General features: G+C 27.2%; 1 protein-coding gene across 1 annotated transcript; it reads left to right on the top strand.

Moving 5' to 3' along the window:
* The first annotated feature begins 5,013 nt into the window (after positions 1–5,013).
* On the top strand, positions 5,014–7,327 carry LOC122849515 (lysosomal acid glucosylceramidase-like). Its single transcript, XM_044148228.1, has 5 exons — positions 5,014–5,472; positions 5,571–5,886; positions 5,971–6,748; positions 6,814–7,091; positions 7,174–7,327. Exons 1-5 carry the CDS (start codon positions 5,424–5,426, stop codon positions 7,277–7,279), a joined length of 1,527 nt encoding a protein of 508 aa, XP_044004163.1. The 5' UTR covers positions 5,014–5,423; the 3' UTR covers positions 7,280–7,327.
* The last annotated feature ends 13,934 nt before the right edge of the window (positions 7,328–21,261 follow it).

The following is a 21,261-nucleotide window of genomic DNA, read 5'->3' on the forward strand; positions in this document are numbered from 1 at the left end:
ATATATTTTATTTTCTTTTACGCTTCCAGTGATAATTATTTGATCAATAAATATTTTGCTTTAGATTCAAGGAAAAAAGAGATCGAGACGAGTTTTTTGACGCTCAATATTAGTCGGATCACGGATGTGACTGCACTAAAGTTGATATTTTTTTTATCACGGTAAAATTATCTCATGTGAAATTATCAGATTCATTTATTTAGATGTCATAAATAAAGATTTGTATGGTTAATTTTTTATTTGAATAAAAACTAGATAAATAGATAATTATTTAAATAAAAAACCAAAATATTTTCGTCTATGTTTTTTTGTTTTTTTACGCTTCTAGTGGATATTATTAAATCATCAAATATTTTACACTAGATTCAAGAGAATAAGAGACCGAGACGAGTTTTTTGACGCTTAATATTAGTCGTATAGTTATGCACAAAGTTGATGTTTTTTTTATCGAGATGAAATTATCTCACATGTTATTATCTTGTTTATTTATTTGAATGTAATAAATAAATTTTGATACTGTTAATTTTTTATTTGAAAAGAATCTTGATAAATTTATAATTATTGAAATAAAAAGTCAAAATATTTTAGTCTAGATTTTTTCGTTTTCTTTACGCAGCCAGTGAAAATAATTCAATTATTAACCTATATTTACTTGATAATATGGGAAATAAGTCTAGCGTGAAGTTTTTTTTGACCAAATTTTGGGTTTTCATTATTGTATTTGGTTATCATTATATTTGAATGTAGCGGAAAATCATAGCGTTTCATGCTTGCAATTTCTGGCTTTCAATAAATAAATGAATAATTAAGCAGTTATTCTTTTTATTTAAATAATATTGAGATAGTGTATACACTGTAAAAATTTTTAGTTGAAATTAAGACAAAAATTTCTGCAAAATAGAAATTTTTGTCTAGGAAAAAAAAACATTTGAAAGAAATAAAAAACGGTTTGATTGAAGAAAAAAATATGTCTTCTTGAAAACAAAAAAAACCCTCGACTATATACTTTTTAGGTTCAATTCAAGTATTAGAAACATTAAATACTGTAAAAATAAGTTTCTAGTATATGTGTGATTTTTTTCAAGACTTTTTCATCATTTTTTCTATTCGAAAAAAATGGTTGAAATCTCCATAAGAGCCAATGTTAAATATTATTTTCAATAATTAATTACAAAAAATTTAACCGATCAACATAAGAAAATAATTATACCGTTGTATTCAGAATGAAAAGATCTACTTGTATACAAAATTTCAGAACATTCTCATTATATTTTTTAAAAAAAGAGTAATTTGTGTATAACCTCCTTAAGGTTGTTTGTAAAAGACATCGTCGAACCAATATTTGTAGTTTGAGGGGCCTGTATATCGTAACGCTATATCTCATGCCCGGGTACCCAAAATTTTGTTGCGCTTCTGTCTCGAAAACCGGCTTTTAAGTGTGTCCGTGCATATACAGACAGACACTAACACTACTGCTAGCAAGCAAGTACAGTACACAGCTACATTATATGCTTGTGTGTGTCACGTCTGTGCGCATCACTTGCCGCGAGAAAGCAAATATTTTTTTTTTTAAAACTTGAATAACTTTTAAAATCCGTGGCAAACATAACTTATATTTTCAAATTATATTCGTTTTTTTCTTATCTACAATTTGATAGAAAAAAAAAAGTTTTCGAGTAGACAACGAATCTACTATATGCTGTTTAAGAAAAAAAAAATTATTTCGCACTATTCTCGTGTATAAAAGTTGTCAACTTTGACATTCATTATCTATAAAAAGCCGAGGCAAAAAAAATTGAAATAAATTGTCAAGATAGATAATTATTTCATTTAAAAAATAAGCCTAATTAAAAAAAAATCGAGTAGAAACTCAAATATTTACAAACAACCTTAACCGGGAAGCGAAACCAACTATCTTTTAATTTCTAAACGCATATCTTAGCCCGCGCGGCCATCGCAAGATTATATTTTCAATGTGATTTTTGTAAACTTAAAGTACACGTTGGCTAACATAGAATAAATTTGCGAAGTTTTGTAATAAAAAAAATATTTTATTATATTTTATTGAACAAATTTTAAATCCTTAAAGGAGCGAAATGTTAGGTGTCTTAATTTGATTCGTTAAATTATTATGTAATAATTATTATGTATATAATTATTTGTTAATGTCAAATTTGTTTTATTGAAAGAACTATTCGTTTATGATCAATTATAAATATTTAGACATGGGTAATTCTTTATAATTTTTTATAATGAAACAAATTTGACATTAAAAATAATTTAACTCAACAATGATAAATAATTTATGGTTGAATTTTAAATAATAAAAAAAATTTAGTCTGGAAATAATATTTGATTAAACGAATTTATAAATTCAAATTAAGACACCTAACATTTTGTTCCTTTAAGGATTTAAAATTTGTTCAATAAAATATAATTAAATATTTTTTTTATTACAAAACTTCGCAAATTTATTCTATGTTAGCCAACGTGTACTTTAAGTTTACAAAAATCACATTGAAAATATAATCTTGCGATGGCCGCGCGGGCTAAGATATGCGTTTAGAAATTAGAAGATAGTTGGTTCGGTTCCCGGTTAAGACAAAACAATAGGTTTAGGTTTTTTCATGATAGGTAGGCATTGAATAGACATCAATATAATAAAGACTAATTAATAATCACAAATATATAATTTTTTTTTTTTTTTATATAATATAATATTATTGCATGTAAGAAGACAAATTGTATATAAAATTGAGGGACTTTATTCATAAATCAAGGCGTACAAGTATTTACATCAAGACAAATAGTGTCTAAAATTTACACAATTTTGTTTTGAATTAAACCAAATTATTTATGAAACAAGACGACATTGTCTAAAATTTAGACAATTTCGTTTTAATACAAATCAAATCTGTTATAAAGCAAGACGTAATATTGTCTAAAATTTAGACAATTTTGTTTTACTACAAACCAAATCTGTTATAAAGCAAGACGACTTTGTCTAAAATTTAGACAATATTGTTATGAATAAAACCAAGTATGTTATAAAGCAAGACGACATTGCCTAAAATTTAGACACTTTTGTTTCTTTTCAAGACAAATATATTTATTAAATAAGAAAAAAAAAAATTAATTCAATACCTGCAATTGTTTCAAATGAAGGATATTAGTCGTTTGAAATAAATTTATTTTTACAGTATTTAATGTTTCTAATACTCGAATTGGACTTTAAAAATATATAGTCGAGGATTTTTTTTGTTTTCAAGAAGACATATTGTTTTCTTCAATCAAACCGCTTTTTATTTCTTTCAAATGTTTTTTTTTCCTAGACAAAAATTTCTGTTTCGCAGAAATTTTTTTTTACAGTGTAATTCCTGTAAAAAAGTGGATGGATTCTTCAGTACAATTTTTTTCTTTTTGAATCCTTAATTTAATATTTTTTACTAGATTTAAGTTAAATAACCTTTATTTTAGTTTACTTGTATAAGTATAAAGCCGCGTTTACTAATACTTATCTAAAATATTCATTTCTTCAATCCATCCTGAATGTTTTACTATGTAACCCTACTCTACTAATTAAACCCTACTAGGCTACGATTAAATTTTAGTTTATGTAAAAATTTTGAGGTTAAAAATTTTGAAATAGGTAAAGTCTGAAGAAAGGAATAGTCTGAATATTCAAAAGTTTTCGGCCTTTTCAATGACGGTAATTCAATAAATTACTATTATTTATATATATATATACACTGTGATTGGATGTATATTTATTTAACACGGATATATTTATTCTCAATAATTGAAATAATGAACTAAATTTTAATTTTTTTATGTGATATATTTTTTATTAATAAAAGTTTAATTCACTTGAAATCAATTATTCTAATAGCCGAAGACATAAATACTTGATGAAAAATTCATTTGAATATTGTACAATTTAATTTAATTAATTGTAATTTATCATCATCATTACCAGAAATTATTTCTTCTATGAATACAACCTGAATTCAAGAACCTTTTTTAAAATAAATTTGCAATTCCATTTGACTGTTAATTATTGTTCGAATTCCTATGGCAGCTTTCTTTCCATTTTTCTTTTGTTTGCTCTAGATAACAACACTGGTCGCCAGTTGCTATATACCGCATTATCCCTATGCTTGCCCTTCTTATGGTATTAAAACTAGTTTTTTAGATAATCAAAATATACTATATAACTTAAATTTTAAATAACATAGTTTTGATTATTTGAACTTAGTCAAATACACACAATACATTATTGTCAAAAGTAATTCCTAAAAATAAGGTATTGAATGTTTTTTATTTTTTACTCTAATCAATTGTAACTTTCATAAAAATCGTTCAAAAATGATACCGATAAATTCAATAATCAATATATTGAAGTAAAGATAAACTTCTAACACTATTATTTCATGAAAAATTAATCTGTCAAATGAAAGAGCGATTTTCTAGAGTTTCCATGAATCAGGAAGAAAAAATGTAAAGAAAGTATATTACAAAAAAAAAAAAAAAAAACAATTTATAAAGTAATGGTTATTGCTTCCATCGATAAGTATCATTATATTTTAATAAAAATTATGATCTTGATAAAAAAATAAAAAAATTATGAAAATGATGGAATACATACCGGCATAGGTGAGATTGGAAAACTATGGTTGGTTTATATATATATGTATATAATATATATATAAGGATGATGATATAATCATTTTAATATCAAATGTTTTTTTATTTTTTATTTTCATACTGTTATAATGAAAAATTTATCGGTTAAAAAAAAAAAAAAAGAAAAAAACGTTATACATTTGAAATAATTTGTTGATTGACCAGCAAGTTGAACATTAATTATTCCTAACGTTGTGTAAACTTTCAAAGATAAGAATGGTTCTTATGAATATTATCGTAGAAAAAAAAAAATAAAAAAACTTCATTTGCACTGAAGCTAACGACCTCGAGGTAGTGTCGTAGTGGCTTTTTTGCCCAGAGGCGTAGCAAGAGCGAGCAGCGCATACGCCCCGTCTCAACATACCATTTTTGGCAAATTTAATTTTAATAATACTAGTTTCACATTATTAATGAAAAAAAAATTAATTTATAATAATGTAAACGATTGATTGTAATAATAATAATATTAAAAAAATGTATATATAGTTAAAGAAAAAAAATAATAAAATATCCACAAACGATCAATTCAGACTATTTTAATTCAGACTATCAATCAGACTATTTTTGTCTATTTTTTATTAATAATAATTTTCTGAAAAACATTTGACTAATGTGACGAAAGAGATAAGGAAAGTTTTTGAAATCTTTTAATTTACATTAAAAATTTATTGTTTAATATTTTTAAGGTAAAATTCATGGCAACGTATTTACGGAAATAGTTCATTTTATTTTAATCATTTATGATGGATGTTTTTCTGCTTATTTCGGTTTTTTGCATCATCGAATTCAGTGAGTATATATAAACATAGTGAAAAAAAGAAAATTAAATTTAAAAAAAAAAAATAAAAAACATATTTTAAACGATAAAATGCATTATTTGTTTTCAGGCAAAGCTGATAACTGTATACCTCGAAAATTTCCAGATGGAATAGTCTGTGTTTGTAACGCGACATATTGCGATTCAATAGAAATTGATGTTCCACCAAAAGAAAAATTTCGAAGCTATATATCGAGTAAAGATGGCAAACGATTTGAGGTTGAAGATGGTGATTTTAGCACTGAGATAACAAATGATGGAATTGTATTTAGTTTAAGTTCAACAAGAACTTATCAAACAATCAACGGATTTGGTGGTGCATTTACTGATTCAACAGGAATTAATATCAATAAACTAAGTAATGCTACTCGAGAACAATTATTACAGTGAGTTATCATAAATTAAAAATAATTATTATATTATATTTTTAAAAAACGGAAAAAAACTCTAGCTATTTTCAAAAATTTCAGAACATATTTTAGTAAAAGAGGGAGTTCATATTCACTCTGTCGAGTTCCAGTTGGTGGTACAGATTTTTCAACACGACCATATACACTGGATGACTCACCAGATGATTATAAACTTGAAAAATTTTCTCTCACAAATGAAGACCATGAATACAAAATACCATATATGAAAAAAGGGTTGGAAATAAATCCAAAATTAAAATTTGTTTCTGCTTCATGGTCAGCTCCAGCTTGGATGAAAACAAATAATAATATTCGTGGTTTTCTTGGAAAACTTCAAAGCCAATATTATCAAATATATGCCAATTATTTAGTTAAATTTTTAGAAGCTTATAAAAATCAAAATTTACCCATATGGGCAATATCAACAGGCAATGAACCACTAGATCCACTTATTCCATTTGTACCAATAAATGATATGCTATGGACTCCTGCAAGTGTTACCAATTGGGTAGTAAATAATTTTGGACCAACACTTGAACATTCAAATTCCAGTGAAACAATTATTCTAGCACTTGATGATCAACGTTTTCTTTTACCATGGGCAATAGATCAAATGTATAAAACAAATAAAAATATAGATAAATATATTTCTGGTATTGCAGTACATTGGTACGGTGATATAATTTCAAGTGTCAATGTTTTTGATAAAATTCATAAAAAATATCCAAATAAATTTCTACTTATGTCTGAAGCCTGTTCTGGCTCTTTTCCTGAACCTAAAGGAGTTATATTAGGATCATGGGAACGAGGAGAAAATTATATTAAATCAATCATTGAAGTAATTTATCAATTATTTAAATTAATATTAAAATTAATTATTATGATGATTTTTTTTTTTTTAAGGACATGAATCATTGGATTACTGGTTGGGTAGATTGGGATTTGGTTCTTGACAGAAATGGTGGTCCAACTTGGGTAAATAATATTGTGGATTCTCCAATTATTGTTAATCCTGAGACTGACGAATTTTTTAAACAACCAATGTACTATGCTCTTGCTCACGTTAGTAAATTTGTACCACCTGGTTCTGTTAGAATAAAAATTGTAGGCCTTAATTTATGGGTTCAATCAACAGCATTTAAAACACCTGACAATAATATTGTCATTTTACTTCACAATCCGTAAGTCAATTCATAAATCATTTCGTTTAATTATTTTAATTGATAAGAAAAATTCTAAATTATTCAATTTAATATTTTTCAGAGCTAACCGAAAGAAAAAATTGAATATTGTTGATGAAGATGAAAATAAAATTATTGGCATTGAAATTGATCAACGATCAATACGTACAATTATTTATAAAAAATAATTTTTACAATAAAAGTACTAAATCAATTATTTAAAAAAATAAAAAAAATGTTTTTTCTTGTTTTTTATTTCAGTTTAATGTTTATGATTGCACAATAAAATGTTGAGCTATTAATGACATTTAAAAAAATTATTTAGCCATCTTTCATCGATCATTTTTAGTTGATATATACAGACACATTTATTCCTTGAATTTACTCGACTGTATAAACCACAAAAAAAATGGTTTTTGTTTATTTCATTCATAAAAAAAAAAAAAAAAAGAAAAAAAAACGAAACGAAACGAAATGAAACCATTCCTTTTTAAATGATTAAATACATTATTTATAAACATTTAAGCCACCTAAACATAGATCTGTGATGTACTCCCAGATAACACATTGGTAATACAGTACCACATATGTATAGCGTAGTGCGTACTGCGTACCATTAAATTACTGGTACATATACCAGTCTTCGGTTATCTGGGCTGTTTAACTGTTCAATATCAGCATCAATCAATATGATGACTTGCATTTCTGCGGAAGCCCTGAAGCATCCTGGAGGGACATCTGCGTGCTATACGCATACGCTGTTTTTTTTTTTCGTGTTTGGGTGCGCACCACCCAACCAGTGACCAACAAGTAACGAATTTGCAATAAGCAAAACAATATCAACAACATAATAACACTTGCCCAAGGTCTCTACACGATAGTGTCTAACAGTGCATAATATAACAAATAAATTATCTAAACAATTAAAATAAAAAATTAAAGTAATTAATTTATTATTTGATAAATATTTACATTAATATACAAGTCAATACTGCAATAACTATTGAACAAATAGCTTTTTGATTATTTTCTATGTTTTGTGCATCGTCAGGTTATCAATTTTCTTTTTTTTTTTTTGTACTAACTCATTTTTATTTTTGTCATCTATTTTTAATTTAGATTAAATTAAGTTGGCCGACAATTAAATTTGATTCAATTAATTCAATTTACTCGTCTGTATAAATCACAAAACAAATGGTTTCTGTTTATTTCATATTCGAGCATTAGGTAAAAAAAAAAAAAAAAAGAAAAAAAGGAACGAAACCATTCCTCTTCTTATTTTAATCATCTATTTTTAATTTAGAATAAATTAAGTTGACCGACAATTAAAAATTAACAAGTGATTTCAGTGACACAGTTTGAGCATCAATGAATAAAATTTTGTTGCAAATTTCTATTTTAATTTATCAAGGAAAAAAACATTAAAGATCAAGTAAGTTTTTTCATCCATGTTAATCATTTTATCATTTATTTTTTTAATCAATAAAATATCAATATTGTTCAAATATTGTTGACATAATAACAATCAAAAAATAACTTTATTCTGTACAATTATAGAAGAATTGTAATTTAATTTTGCTTTTATAAAAACTGTTTGTTACAGATATGTAGTATAGTTTTCCTCCTCGTGAAACTAGAAAAATCGCCGAAAAACAATTTGCTCAAAAACAACATTTAAAGATAAATTTGAAGTTGCATGGAATTTCATATCTCCATATATTAAAAAGAGCCGTGATAAACTTAATAAAACAGTTGGTCAATCCATGATCTGGAGGGAAGTTGGTAACAAAGAATACACTACTGCAAAAAATAAAGATTATTTATGCAAATCAATTGAAGCATACACCAAAAGTATTGCTTTTGCACCAGTTGGATCCAAAGAACTGTCATTGGCTTATGCAAATCATTCAGCTGTATTGTTCAGGGCAAGACTCTATGAAGATTGTCTTCTTGACATTGAACGTTCATTAAAGGCAGGCTATCCTGATAATTTAAAAACAAAATTATATGTTCGTCAAGCATTGTGCTTCAAGGCCTTGAAACCAAACTCAAAACTTGAAACAGATATTCCAATGGCCAGTGCAAAGCAATGGCTACCTAATTTAAAAAAAAACAATCCAAATTACAACATCAAAGATGAATTTTTAAAAATGATGAATCAACTTGAAGAACCTCGTGATACAAACATTGTTAAATTCACTCCAATAATTAAAAATAATAATTCAATAATAGCTGGTGGATCTGATGCAATTAAATTGTAAAAAAAAAGCATGGGATAGATATCATAATACTGAATGTTTAGTATTAGGCCAACTTATAAAACTTGACATTTTTAATACAGAGAAAAGTCTGACAGTAAAATTTTGGTTAAAAACACTAAACTCAGCTGGTGGTTTACTTGCATTGAAAAAAAAAGTTGATAGCATTGACTCGATAAAAAATCAAGGATCGATATTTAGCAATGGTATTCTTGATGTTAATACGATTGATAATTTTCTTCTTCTTGATTATCATGCACCAATATCAAATATGTGTTCTCTTGATTTAGTATTAACTGTGGTAGTGATTGTTACAATTTTTTGTCAAAACACAAATATATTGGGTAAAAAAATGACATTGAGAAATTTGTTTAAAAGTAAAAATAAAAAAATACTCATTCTTGGAGAACTTTTATTGCGATATATGATGATTGATTGTTTCAATAGTCTATCGGTTTGTACTTATTTAATTTATTATTGATAATAAATCAATCGATAGTATTTATCAAAATTATTATATTTTAAACAAAATTTATCAGTTTGTAGATTTGTAGACACGGATAATGTTATTTGGTCCTCTGCCTTGATATCATTTTGTAGGATTATAAAACCAAGCTGTGATCCTAACGTCAATTGGACTTATGTGGGTTCAAATGTTGGGTATTATGCTGTCAAACCAATCGAACGAGGACAACCGGTATTTATTAAAGTCACAAAATAATTATACTTGTACGAGGGGGAAGTCACTCCAAAATTTAGTGTACACCAGATTACAGATTACCAGTAATCATGTAATCTTTCCAATGATTACACAAGATTACTTTTTTTGTAATCACGAAGAATCCCAGTAATTTTTTATGATTACGCTTAAAATTCAAAGATTTCAAAAAGATTACACGAGATTATTGAAGATTATTGAAGATTACACCAGTTTACAGATTACCTGTAATCATGCAATATTTCTAATGATTACACAAGATTACTTTTTTTTTTGGTAATCACAAAGATTCCCTGTAATTTTTTATGATTACACTTAAAATTCAAAGAATAAACAAAAAAATAATGAAAAACTAATAAAAAAAAAAAATTAGCATACTATACGTGTGCATTAGGGTGTTTTTTTTTTTTTTCGATATTTTTTTTTCTCTTCACTCATCTTCATACAAGTTTATACAGCTCTAAATCATGCCCAGAAAAAATTTGAACTCAATTGAAAAATATTTAGAGGTGGTTCAGGGGTCATTTGTTTTTTCCATTTGATTAACATGGGTTTAATACACTTCATTCACCATTTTGATCATGGAGGCTTTAATTTTTGACCGTTCAAGTTCGCGTTGGTCTTATTTTATAGAGTATTGAATTTTATAGCATATAATATTCATAGTTTTGATCATTTACAATTTTGTTTTTCAAAAAAATTGTAAATACTACCTTTTTGAAGCATTATTTCACTATTTTTTTTAATTGTAAATGATCAAAACTATGAATATGATATGCTATAGCATATATAGAATTTAATACTCTATCAAATGAGACCAACGTGAACTTGAACGGTCGAAAATTAAAGCCTCCATGATCAAAATAGTGGATTATTAAATAATCGGAAAAACCATGACCTCTAAATATTTTCAATGAGTCAAACTGGGCATGATTTAGAGTTGTATGAACTTGTATAAAGATGGGTGAAGAGAAAAAAAAATATCGAAAAAAAAAAAACACCCTAGTGTGCATGTATGCACGCGCATGCGCGATTTGAAGACGAGGAGGGAAGATTACTGAGATTTTCTGTAATCATGTCAAGATTACAAGAAGTTTTCGCAGATTACAGATATACGACGTAAGATTACTGGTGATTACATAAAATTTTTGAAGATTATTGATGATTATAAAAGATTACAAGAGTACCTTAGATTACATCGATGACACGATTTTTTCGTAATCAGTTCTGTAAGATTACAAGAGATTATTGAAGATTCTTCTCTCGATGTACACCAGATTACACAAGTGACTTCCCCCTCGAAAAAAATGAAAATTCGAGGTCACTTTTTTTCAAAAAAATTGATATACCTGAGGTGCTTGGACTACAAAACTTCCGGGATCGTTTCATCAAATGTGTATTTCTTTCATTTTCGTTGAATATAATGGTCCTTGTACAGCTTCATCCATAAGTTGGTATTCTTTATTATCCATTACTTGATGACGTTCTACTGGTACATCACAATGTTGTTTATATTGATTTGGTACACGTTTTTTTTCCCATGCTACACCAGAATGTTCTTGATGTTTGAATGAACCATTGAATGATGATTCAATTGATCCCTGGTAGAAATAATTTTTCCGTAAAATTCTGGAAAAACTTCGTAAAATTCCGAAAATACTCCGTAAAATTCCGGAAAGCTTCGTATCGCTCCGGATTTGGCCCATTAAAATCTTTTGGTCGTTTATTTTCTTTCATTTTACACATTAATTCGAGTATTTTGTAATTGCTACGGATTTCTCGTATTTTTCCGAATTTTTTCGAAGTGACCCAATTCTGGAAAAATCCGGAGCAGTTCAGAATAATCCGGAGTAATTCGGAGCAATTCGGAATACTCCGGAGCAATTCCGGAATAGTCTGGAGTAATCTGGAGCAATTCCGGAGTGATGATTGCATAAACAGAATTGTGATCCTTCATTAGGACTGTAAGCAGCACCCTGTATCTCATCATAATAAATCAGAAATTCACCAGGTTGTGAACAATTCAATCGAGCTTTGCTAAAAGACATCCATACATTGTAGTGATTCTCACTGCCTTATACACGTAAAGACACCAAGCGGACGAATCCTTCAACCAACGACTCCGTTTTTATTTATTATATATATATGTTTTATTATGTAATATTTTCTTTTTGTATTATTATTATTATTTTGTGTATTTTTCCCCCTTTTTTTATCAAGATAAAGAGAGGAGGGATAGCTTTGAGTGGGGACAGCTAGGTAGATCCAAGTTGCTCCAAAATATCTTGAGCTGAACTCTCTCTCTTGGCTGTGGGACGTGGTAAGATGCACACGCTTCGTAATCAGCTCTTGTTTTACGTATAATAGGTGTATTCTTTCATTGCGGATTTTCTGGCGGATTTCCACTTCCACAAGATGTCCCTTCTTTTTTTTACCCCTACTTTGAGCGTTTGAGCTCCTCTTCTCAACTAATTATGCTCAAACACTCAAAGAAGGGGTAAAAAAAAGAAGGGACATCTAGTCGAGGTGGAAATCCGCCAGAAAATCCGCCATGAAAGAATACACCTATTAGGGTACTCATGTGTCTAGCTGGAGACACAGCAGACATGTGTATTTTTGTAGGTTAGTTTTTGGGGCGTTGGCCGTGTGAATCATTTTGGATTTACGTTTAAGTTTTGGATAATAAATATCACGTTTTGGGTTTTTGAGTATAAAAATAATAATGTGTTTTGTTGATTATTTAATTTGTGTATTAAATATTTTTCCTTGTGACTTTATCCGGCCCTTCTACCATAACCAGCACACTGAGTGATTCTAGCGTCCCTCTAGGCTAATTATTGATACGCTATTTGGTTGTTTTGGTCTTTGTTTCGGTTGTTGGATTTAATTGTCGTTATTTGGGTATTTTTGGTATGAATGTGTTATGCCTTTTTCGAGTTTTAGGGCGAATTGAAAACCTCATTGATTTTAGCTCATACCTTTTTCGAGTTTTAGGGTGAATTGAAAACTACACGATTTTAACACTAAAATAATAATAATTTACGTTTCTGGATATTGGTTTTGGTTAGTTTTGTATTTCATGATAAATTAATAAATAAACCAAATAAAATACTTGATAATTAGTCCGAGAAGGTAACATGCAAAAATGTCACGTTACAACATCTTTCAGCATTGGTTTACTACCTGGATCTTTTTTACAAACTTTTGCAATTCTTAAATATATTTTCTGTAATAAATAAATTTATTATTTTCAATAATAATTTATAAAAAAAAAAACATTTTATTGTCATTCAATAATAAAAAGGGAATACAGTTGATGCTCAATATGTAAAAAAAATATTAAGAATTTATATATGTTTTTTTTTTATATTTGATTTATGATTTTAGTGCAGTTTTATATATAGATAAAATTAATGTTTTATTTTAATGTTTATTTTTAAAGACATTTAAAGTTTTTATCTATTTTATTTTTTTCTATTTTTTAATTTTTTTTTTAAATTGTTTTTTTATAATTTATATAGACAAGTATTGAATCAACTTTGATGACGAGAATTATTTTAAGAGACGATTCAAAACGTTAATGTATTAAGAAATTATTATTATTTTTTTTTATGATTGAGATATATTTCATGGTATTTTATAGCTGAATAATTAAGAGAATTTAATTAAATATAAATAATTAATTTATTAATCCCTGGTAGAAATATTTCTCCAACTTTTTCCGCCTTTTTTCCAACTTTCTCCACCTTTTTACGATAATGACCCATGGTTGGAGAAAAAATGGACAAAAGTTGGAGTAAATTTTTGGTTGGAGAAAGGTTGAAAAAAAGTTGGAGTAAATTTCAGGTTGGAGAAATGGCCGAAAAAAGTTGGAGAAAATTCGGAAAAAAGTTGGAGTAAATTTTTGTTTGGAGAAAAGTTGGAGAAATTTGTCCGCCATTTCTCCAACCATGGGTCATTTTCGTAAAGAGGTGGAGAAATGGTGGAAAAAAGTTGGAAGAAAGTTGGAGAAATATTTCTACCAGGGATTGATTAAGAGAATAATGAAATATAATATTCATGTTTCAATTATTATTTTACAATTTGTTTTGACATTTAATTTTGAGGTTAGTGTTCAGTTTTTGTTGCTGTCTATTACTTTTTTCTCGCCCTCTGTTACATAGTACATAAACTAACATTACTATTATTATTAAAATATTATATTAAAAACACAGACAATAAATTAAAAAATAATAATTTTTTATTTAAAAAAAAATTTAATAAATAAGTATATTTATTATGTACAATTATTAACTTTTTTTTGCTTTGACAAACACCCTAAATAAAATTAAATAAGATAATTTTAATGTACAATGTTGAGTAGTTATGATTTTGCCCACCAGGGTTCTATATGTCTTTTTTATTACGCCCATGTTATTAATAGTATATACATTTTTAAATTTAATAATTTCTTTACATTTAAGTATACTGAATTTACTGTAAGTAGATGACGAGGTATCAACCCCTAACAGAACTTATCCTCTAAAATATATATCCCCTCTTGAATAAATATTTCCTCGAGAATCTATGTCGCTTCTTGTATTTATCTTTAAATTAATTTTTTATTTAAAAAATTCAACTTTTTAGCTCAATATAATTATTACTTTCATTTATTTATTTTATTATATTGTTTTATTTTTTGATAATCTATGCCCATAAAATTTTTAACTATTGAATTTTTCATTATTAGTTTTTCATCAATTATATTAATTCATAAAATATTATTTTATTGTAAATGTATATCAAAAAAAAAATCTATAAAAAAACATTATTAAATAAATTCCCAATTTACATTTTAATCATTTTATTTTTTAAATAAAAAAAAAATTCGAAGACAACCAAAAAAAAAATTTAAAAACTATATCTAAACAATTTATAATATGTTATTTTTCTGACAAACACTTTGTTGTATACCCAATACTAATATTTATTAAATTTTTATCATTTCTTTTATTTACCCAATAATATTATTATTTTAATTTACTTTCTTAATTATAATATTTCTATTTTTTTTAACTACCGTCATGGCACCAGTACTCGGACACCCCCTAGTAGTCAGACACTTGGCTGTTATTCAGTAATTATGCTGATAGTTTTTATTTTAAAATTCAAAAAAATTTTTAAAATATTTCTACGTCTCATATTCTTTTTTTTATATATATAATAGAAATATTTTTAGATAAATATTAAAAGTAGAATAAAATTATGTGAGACTGAAACGGCTTCAGAGAGCACTGTGAGTAGTCGTCGTCGAGTGATTGCTACTAATTAAACCATCAATTTATGCGCCTATCAAATATAATTAATTTTAGTGTTTGATATTAATTTCCGTAAAAATGTTTGAATTTTCCGATTGATAAAAATTTTATAACTATAAATAATATTTTTTTGCCTATTTAGAAACTGGTACTTAACGTGTGCAATAACTGGTTCTCATTAATTTCAGATGTCCGGATACTGGAGAAAATAAAAAATTTTTTAATTATTTAAATTTCCATTGAATTTATAATTTATTCGAGTTTTTTTATTTTTTTTTTAATTAAAGGTATTATTATAAATAATTTAAAAATAATAATGATTTTTTTTTTTTAAATATATTTTTTAAAGTTTAAATAGTTTAAATCACGCCTCTACCATCCGAGTATTGGTGCCATGACGGTATATATATTTATTAAAAAATTAGAAATATTAAAAAAAAAAAAAATAGGATTTTATTTATTTTTGTTTATTAAATTAAAATAAATTATCGAGTAAAAGGACAGCAAAAATCGAAGACCCCTAAATTTAAGTTGGGCTGAAGCTGGCGGCCACTTTAGCGGCCGAAATCCCAATATGCAGGGATTCATAGAATAATCTGAGGGCCCCGACTTTTTATTATTCCTGTCCTCTTCTCGCACATACGCAGAGCCAGCTCATCACTGTTTGCCAGTGGAGTGAGGAGGCAAGCGTGAAAATTTGCCGTAAAAACAAAAACGTAGCTATGGATAGTTTTTTCAAAAAAAAAATAAAGTTTGAATATAAAGTAAAAAAATATCACTTTTTGATTTTTCCCACCCCCTAGTACCACCCGGGGGGGGGGGGGGTCAAAAAATTCTCAATTACGTATTTTTTTACCCTCTTTCAATTGCCGTAAAAATAAAAATGTAGCTGGATGGATAGTTTTTTTTTTTTTTAAATAAAACTTTAATATAGTGTAAAAAAAATTGGTTTTTAATTTTTCTTACCCTCTAATACCACCGGGGGGGGGGGGCTCAAAAAACTATTGAACGTGTATTTTATGACTGTCTTTCAATTACAAAGGAAAAAAAGAGGTAGCTGTGGATAGTTATTCAATTTAAAAATAATAACTGGGGAAAAATGTTAGTTCAGTGAATTTTCCACCCCCAAGTGTTATTCAGAGGGTATTAAAAAATTAATAATTATGTCTTTTATGCTTTGAAAAATTTACTAACAAAATTCTATCATTTCTACTTGATTTTTCTAAAATTTCCATGAGTGGGGCCCCAGCACCCTATTCGTCCCTGATTAGACCGCCAAAGTGGCCGCCAACTTCAGCCCCGTAAATTTAATTATTATTATCATTATTGAGATTTATTATTTTTAAATTTTATTAATTATTAATGATTGTTGCAGATATTTTACTCATCTACATAATTGTTGTTATATACATACTACAAAAATGTCTAGAAATACGGGTATTGAAAATTCAGAGAATACTTGTTATTTTAATTCAGTAATTCAAGGATTGTTTTCATTAAATGTATTACATGAAAAATTAAAAGTCTGCAATACATTAAACGTCAATAAGTTATTAAGTTATATAAAAAGTATATTCGATGCATTAATGAAGCAAGATAAAAAATTCATAGTAATTGACAATAAATATTTTAAAAAAATATTACCAGATAATTTTACCATCGGACAACAACATGATAGTGGTAAATTATTAACAATTTTTCTGGTAGAAATATTTATCCGCTATTTCTCCACTTCTTTACGAAAATGACTCATGGTTGGAGAAATGGCGGACAAATTTCTCCAACCAAAAATTTACTCCAACTTTTTTCCGACTTTTCTCCAACTTTTTTCCGCCGTTTCTCCAACCTAAAGTGTACTTCAACTTTGTTCCAACTTTTCTCCAACGATGGTTCATTTTCGTAAAAAGGTGGAGAAAGTTGGAAAAAAGGCGGAGAAAGTTGGAAAAAGTTGGAGAAATATTTCTACCAGGGTTGGTTAAAAAAAATTGGTTCAATATCGAAATGTTGGTTAAATGAATTATTTCTTGTTAAAAAAAATTGAAAAAAAATGTGAAACGATCCGAACGTTTCTCTACTTAAGTCGATTCGGAGAAAATTTGTAAAAAATTTTGATACCTTTCTTCCCTTATTTCTCCGCATGGGTCTATTTGGGAGAAATTCGGAGTAATTGCGGAGAAATTTAGGAAATATCGCGGAGAAATATTTTCACCAGGGACTCCATGCTAAGCTTGTAAAAAACAAAGTCATCAAAAAAAACCATAAAATTTGTGAAAAATATGATGAATACTTTAAAAATAAGTCAACAGCAACAAAAACAAAAACAACACCATCAACATCAAGATGTACAACACTTTTTTTTTGTGAATAATTCACAAAATTCTGATCAAACATCAACATTAAAATCATCATATAGATTAAATTTATCAGCTGGTGAAGAAAAATTTCATAGTAAAAATACAAGACATTTGACTATTCAAATGGGTCTAAAAAATTTATTGAATTATTACCAGAAATGGAGATGGATAATAATAATAAAAAACTAATGATGTACCAAACAATAACAAACAGTGTTAAATTGATGTCAAAATTTGCCATAATGGTAAGTTATTTTTTTGAATGTTCAATCAATCATAAAAATGAATGACTTGTCAATTATATTGCAAGCCAAAATAAATACATAAAAATCAATTTTGTATTTAATATGTTACGCACGGATATGGATCAAAACAGAGTCAAGGAAGTGCCAGAAGAATTGATATGTTTAAAAGAAGAATTTGACAAAATTATGACTGACAATAATTTAAACATTGAACCTTCATTTTATTTACAAGGTAAAAGAAAATTGTTTGAAAACTTATGCGTTGAATATGACACAAACTTAGAAACAAATGTAACGACCCATATATGGCAACGTATAATGGTACGTCTACGTTTCAAGTTAAAAATAAAAAATTGGTTTAAATTAATGGAGGATTTATTTACCAAAAATATTAATTCACCAAATGTAGATGTATTTGAAAATTGCACTCATCTCAATTTTAAAAAAATCAAGAGTACGTGGTGGAAATTTTTACCATTTTTATTAAAGATGCAAAAAAAAAATAACAATTTTCTATTAATACCAACTTACAATTGTGGATTAAAAAATATAAGAACCTCAACATCTACATTGAGAGAAATTCTTCGTGATTTGGAAAAAATAACATACGCAGTAGTTAATAAAAAGACACCAGAAGAATTGTGGCAGTCATGGTTCGATAGAAGACCATAAAATTCGATAGGAAAAAAATTTGCATTGTTCTTTTCAACAAATGGTGTATCTGCATCATTGACATGCAAAAAAGAAATGAAAAAAAATAAATGATGATAATACAACAATGGAATTACCACAATTGAATGATAATGTATCATTTATTGGATCTGATCCTGGAGCAAGATGTCCAATGGCTGGTATTAAAGTTCAATCACTTGCTGATATTGGTAAAAAAGATAAAGAACAACGTTTTTGTGAAAAAAATTCACCGTGGTAGAAATATTTCTCCAACTTTTTTCAACTTTCTCCGCCTTTTTTCCAACTTTCTCCACCTTTTTACAAAAATGACCCATGGTTGGAGAAAAGTTAGAAAAAAGTTGGAGTAAATTTCGGTTGCATGCATGAGGAGCATGCTTATTCTTGCACTAATAAGAGCAGGGTTATTGCCTGAAAATTTTATAAATAATTTCAATCGTTTTAAACGGTCATTCAAATTTTCGACATAAAGTAAATAATTTTGTTTTTATATTTTTTCAAGTATTATACCTATATACATGTATATTTATGTATTAACAATTTTATCATTTTATGATTACAGCTTTTTCAACTTGAATTGTCGTCATCATCATCATCATCAACATAATTACACTAATTCTAGGATATCAATTTCTGACCAAAAATTGTGATATTCTATTAAGGATGAGTGTAATTTTACTCTTTTCTAATTTAATTAATTTAAGCGGCATCAGTGTAAGTAGAGAATTTTCAGTCTCCCGATCGAGGCAGAGAATTCGATGATACTTCGCGTATAATGTCGTTAGCCTGTTGGGCCCAGTGTAAAAAACTGAGACTTCAAGAAAATTTATTATACAAAAATAATTATTATTTAGATGAATAGTTTATAAAACAGTTGTTTGGTATTGCATAATTATTATTACAATTTATAGTGATTTTTAAATGAGAGATTTTAGTTAGATGTAGTTTAATTAAAAAATAACAACTATCAAGTAGGGCTTCATGCGGTACCGAGACCGAGATCGCCTTCAGTCAATAAAACGATACTGATACCGAGACCGAGAGTATCGACTGAAAGTCTCGCCGGTATCGCGAGACTTTGAAAATTTCAGATCGAATTTTTTTTTTTTTTTTTCTTTCTCGTAACGAATCGTATTGAAAAGAAGAACTGTTATGCAGTACAATACTGCACAGTAAGACACTGCACAGTAAGACATTGACGCTACAGTCACAACGAGATATCTACAAGCCTTATGTACCTATGAAAATTGTAAAGTTACGCCACTTATATTTTCCTAAACTGATATTTTTTGTATCTGATATTTTAAAAGCAGTATTTTACTTCGTGGAAAGGGAAAAATACACTGAGAAAAAAAAACCACAAAAATTGTTGTGAGAGCACAACAAACTAGAGGCGAAATCCTATCCTGTCGCTTTTTGTTGTGCTGCAACAAAAATTGTTCTATCGTTAAACAAAATTCGTTGTGCTACAACAAATTTTATTGTATCGTTGAACAAATTTTATTTAGCTGCACAACAATTTTTACCATCCAATAATATTTGTTGTGTTGCTTAATAATATTTGTTCGGCTGCTCAATAAATATTGTCCAGTTTCAAGGCAAATATTACCGTGCTGCACAACAATTTAATTTTCGGGTGTTATCGGTAAGACTCGGTCTTGTTCGTGTGCCTCGGTATATCTACATGGCATTGTGTGGAATTTTCTAAGTCAGTCTATAAGTTGAGATCAGCTTTGGTGTGACTGACGTTTTAAAAATAAATTAATTAATCCCAAGATGTCAAGTTTTAATAACATTTTAATCATTGAATTATAAACTAAAATATTTGTGAGCAACTAGATAAATAACCAAACTTGATATTTAACAAATCACATCAACAATAAAGTATGAAATTATATGAAAATGACAAACATAACCTGCATCTGTCATTTTAATTAATTTGAATTAATTTGTTCCTTAATTGTTTTCCTTCTTCTTTTTAATTATCATAATGAAAATTTATTTCGTAATTTTGAAAAAAAAAAAATTTAATATGGTTTTAGAATTTTTGTTATGTGGAATAATAAAAATTATTAAACTAAATACAAAAATTGTTGTATGTTCAACAGTTTTTGTTTGGAGCATAACAAATTTTGTTGTATGTCTATTAATTTTTGTTTGGAGCATGACAAATTTTGTTAAACAGCACGGTAATTATTACTCTGCCAGATGAACAAAAACTGTACTACCGGCAGAACAAATATTATAGAGTTTCAACTTCGCCTCTACTTTGTTGTGCGGCACGACAATTTTTGTCTTGTTTTCTCAACAATATTTGTCGTTTTTTTTTCTCCGTGTACATATTAATGAAGAGAAAAAAAGAAAAAAATCTATTATTTGTTTATGAAATTTCTAAAGACTTTTGTCCAACTACTTCATTGATTTTTAAAATTTGAAGTTTCAACTTCGAACATTCTTTCTTTTTATATTTTTTCGGAAATATTATTTTAGAAATTCTAAAAATTATTAAATTATGTTATAATTTTGTATGATTTAATTTATCAATTTTATTTTAAAATATTGAATAATATAATATTAATTGTTTTTATTTTATATGAATTTTTAATAA

This window comes from Aphidius gifuensis, linkage group LG2, assembly GCF_014905175.1.
Source record: "Aphidius gifuensis isolate YNYX2018 linkage group LG2, ASM1490517v1, whole genome shotgun sequence".
NCBI lineage: Eukaryota > Metazoa > Arthropoda > Insecta > Hymenoptera > Braconidae > Aphidius > Aphidius gifuensis.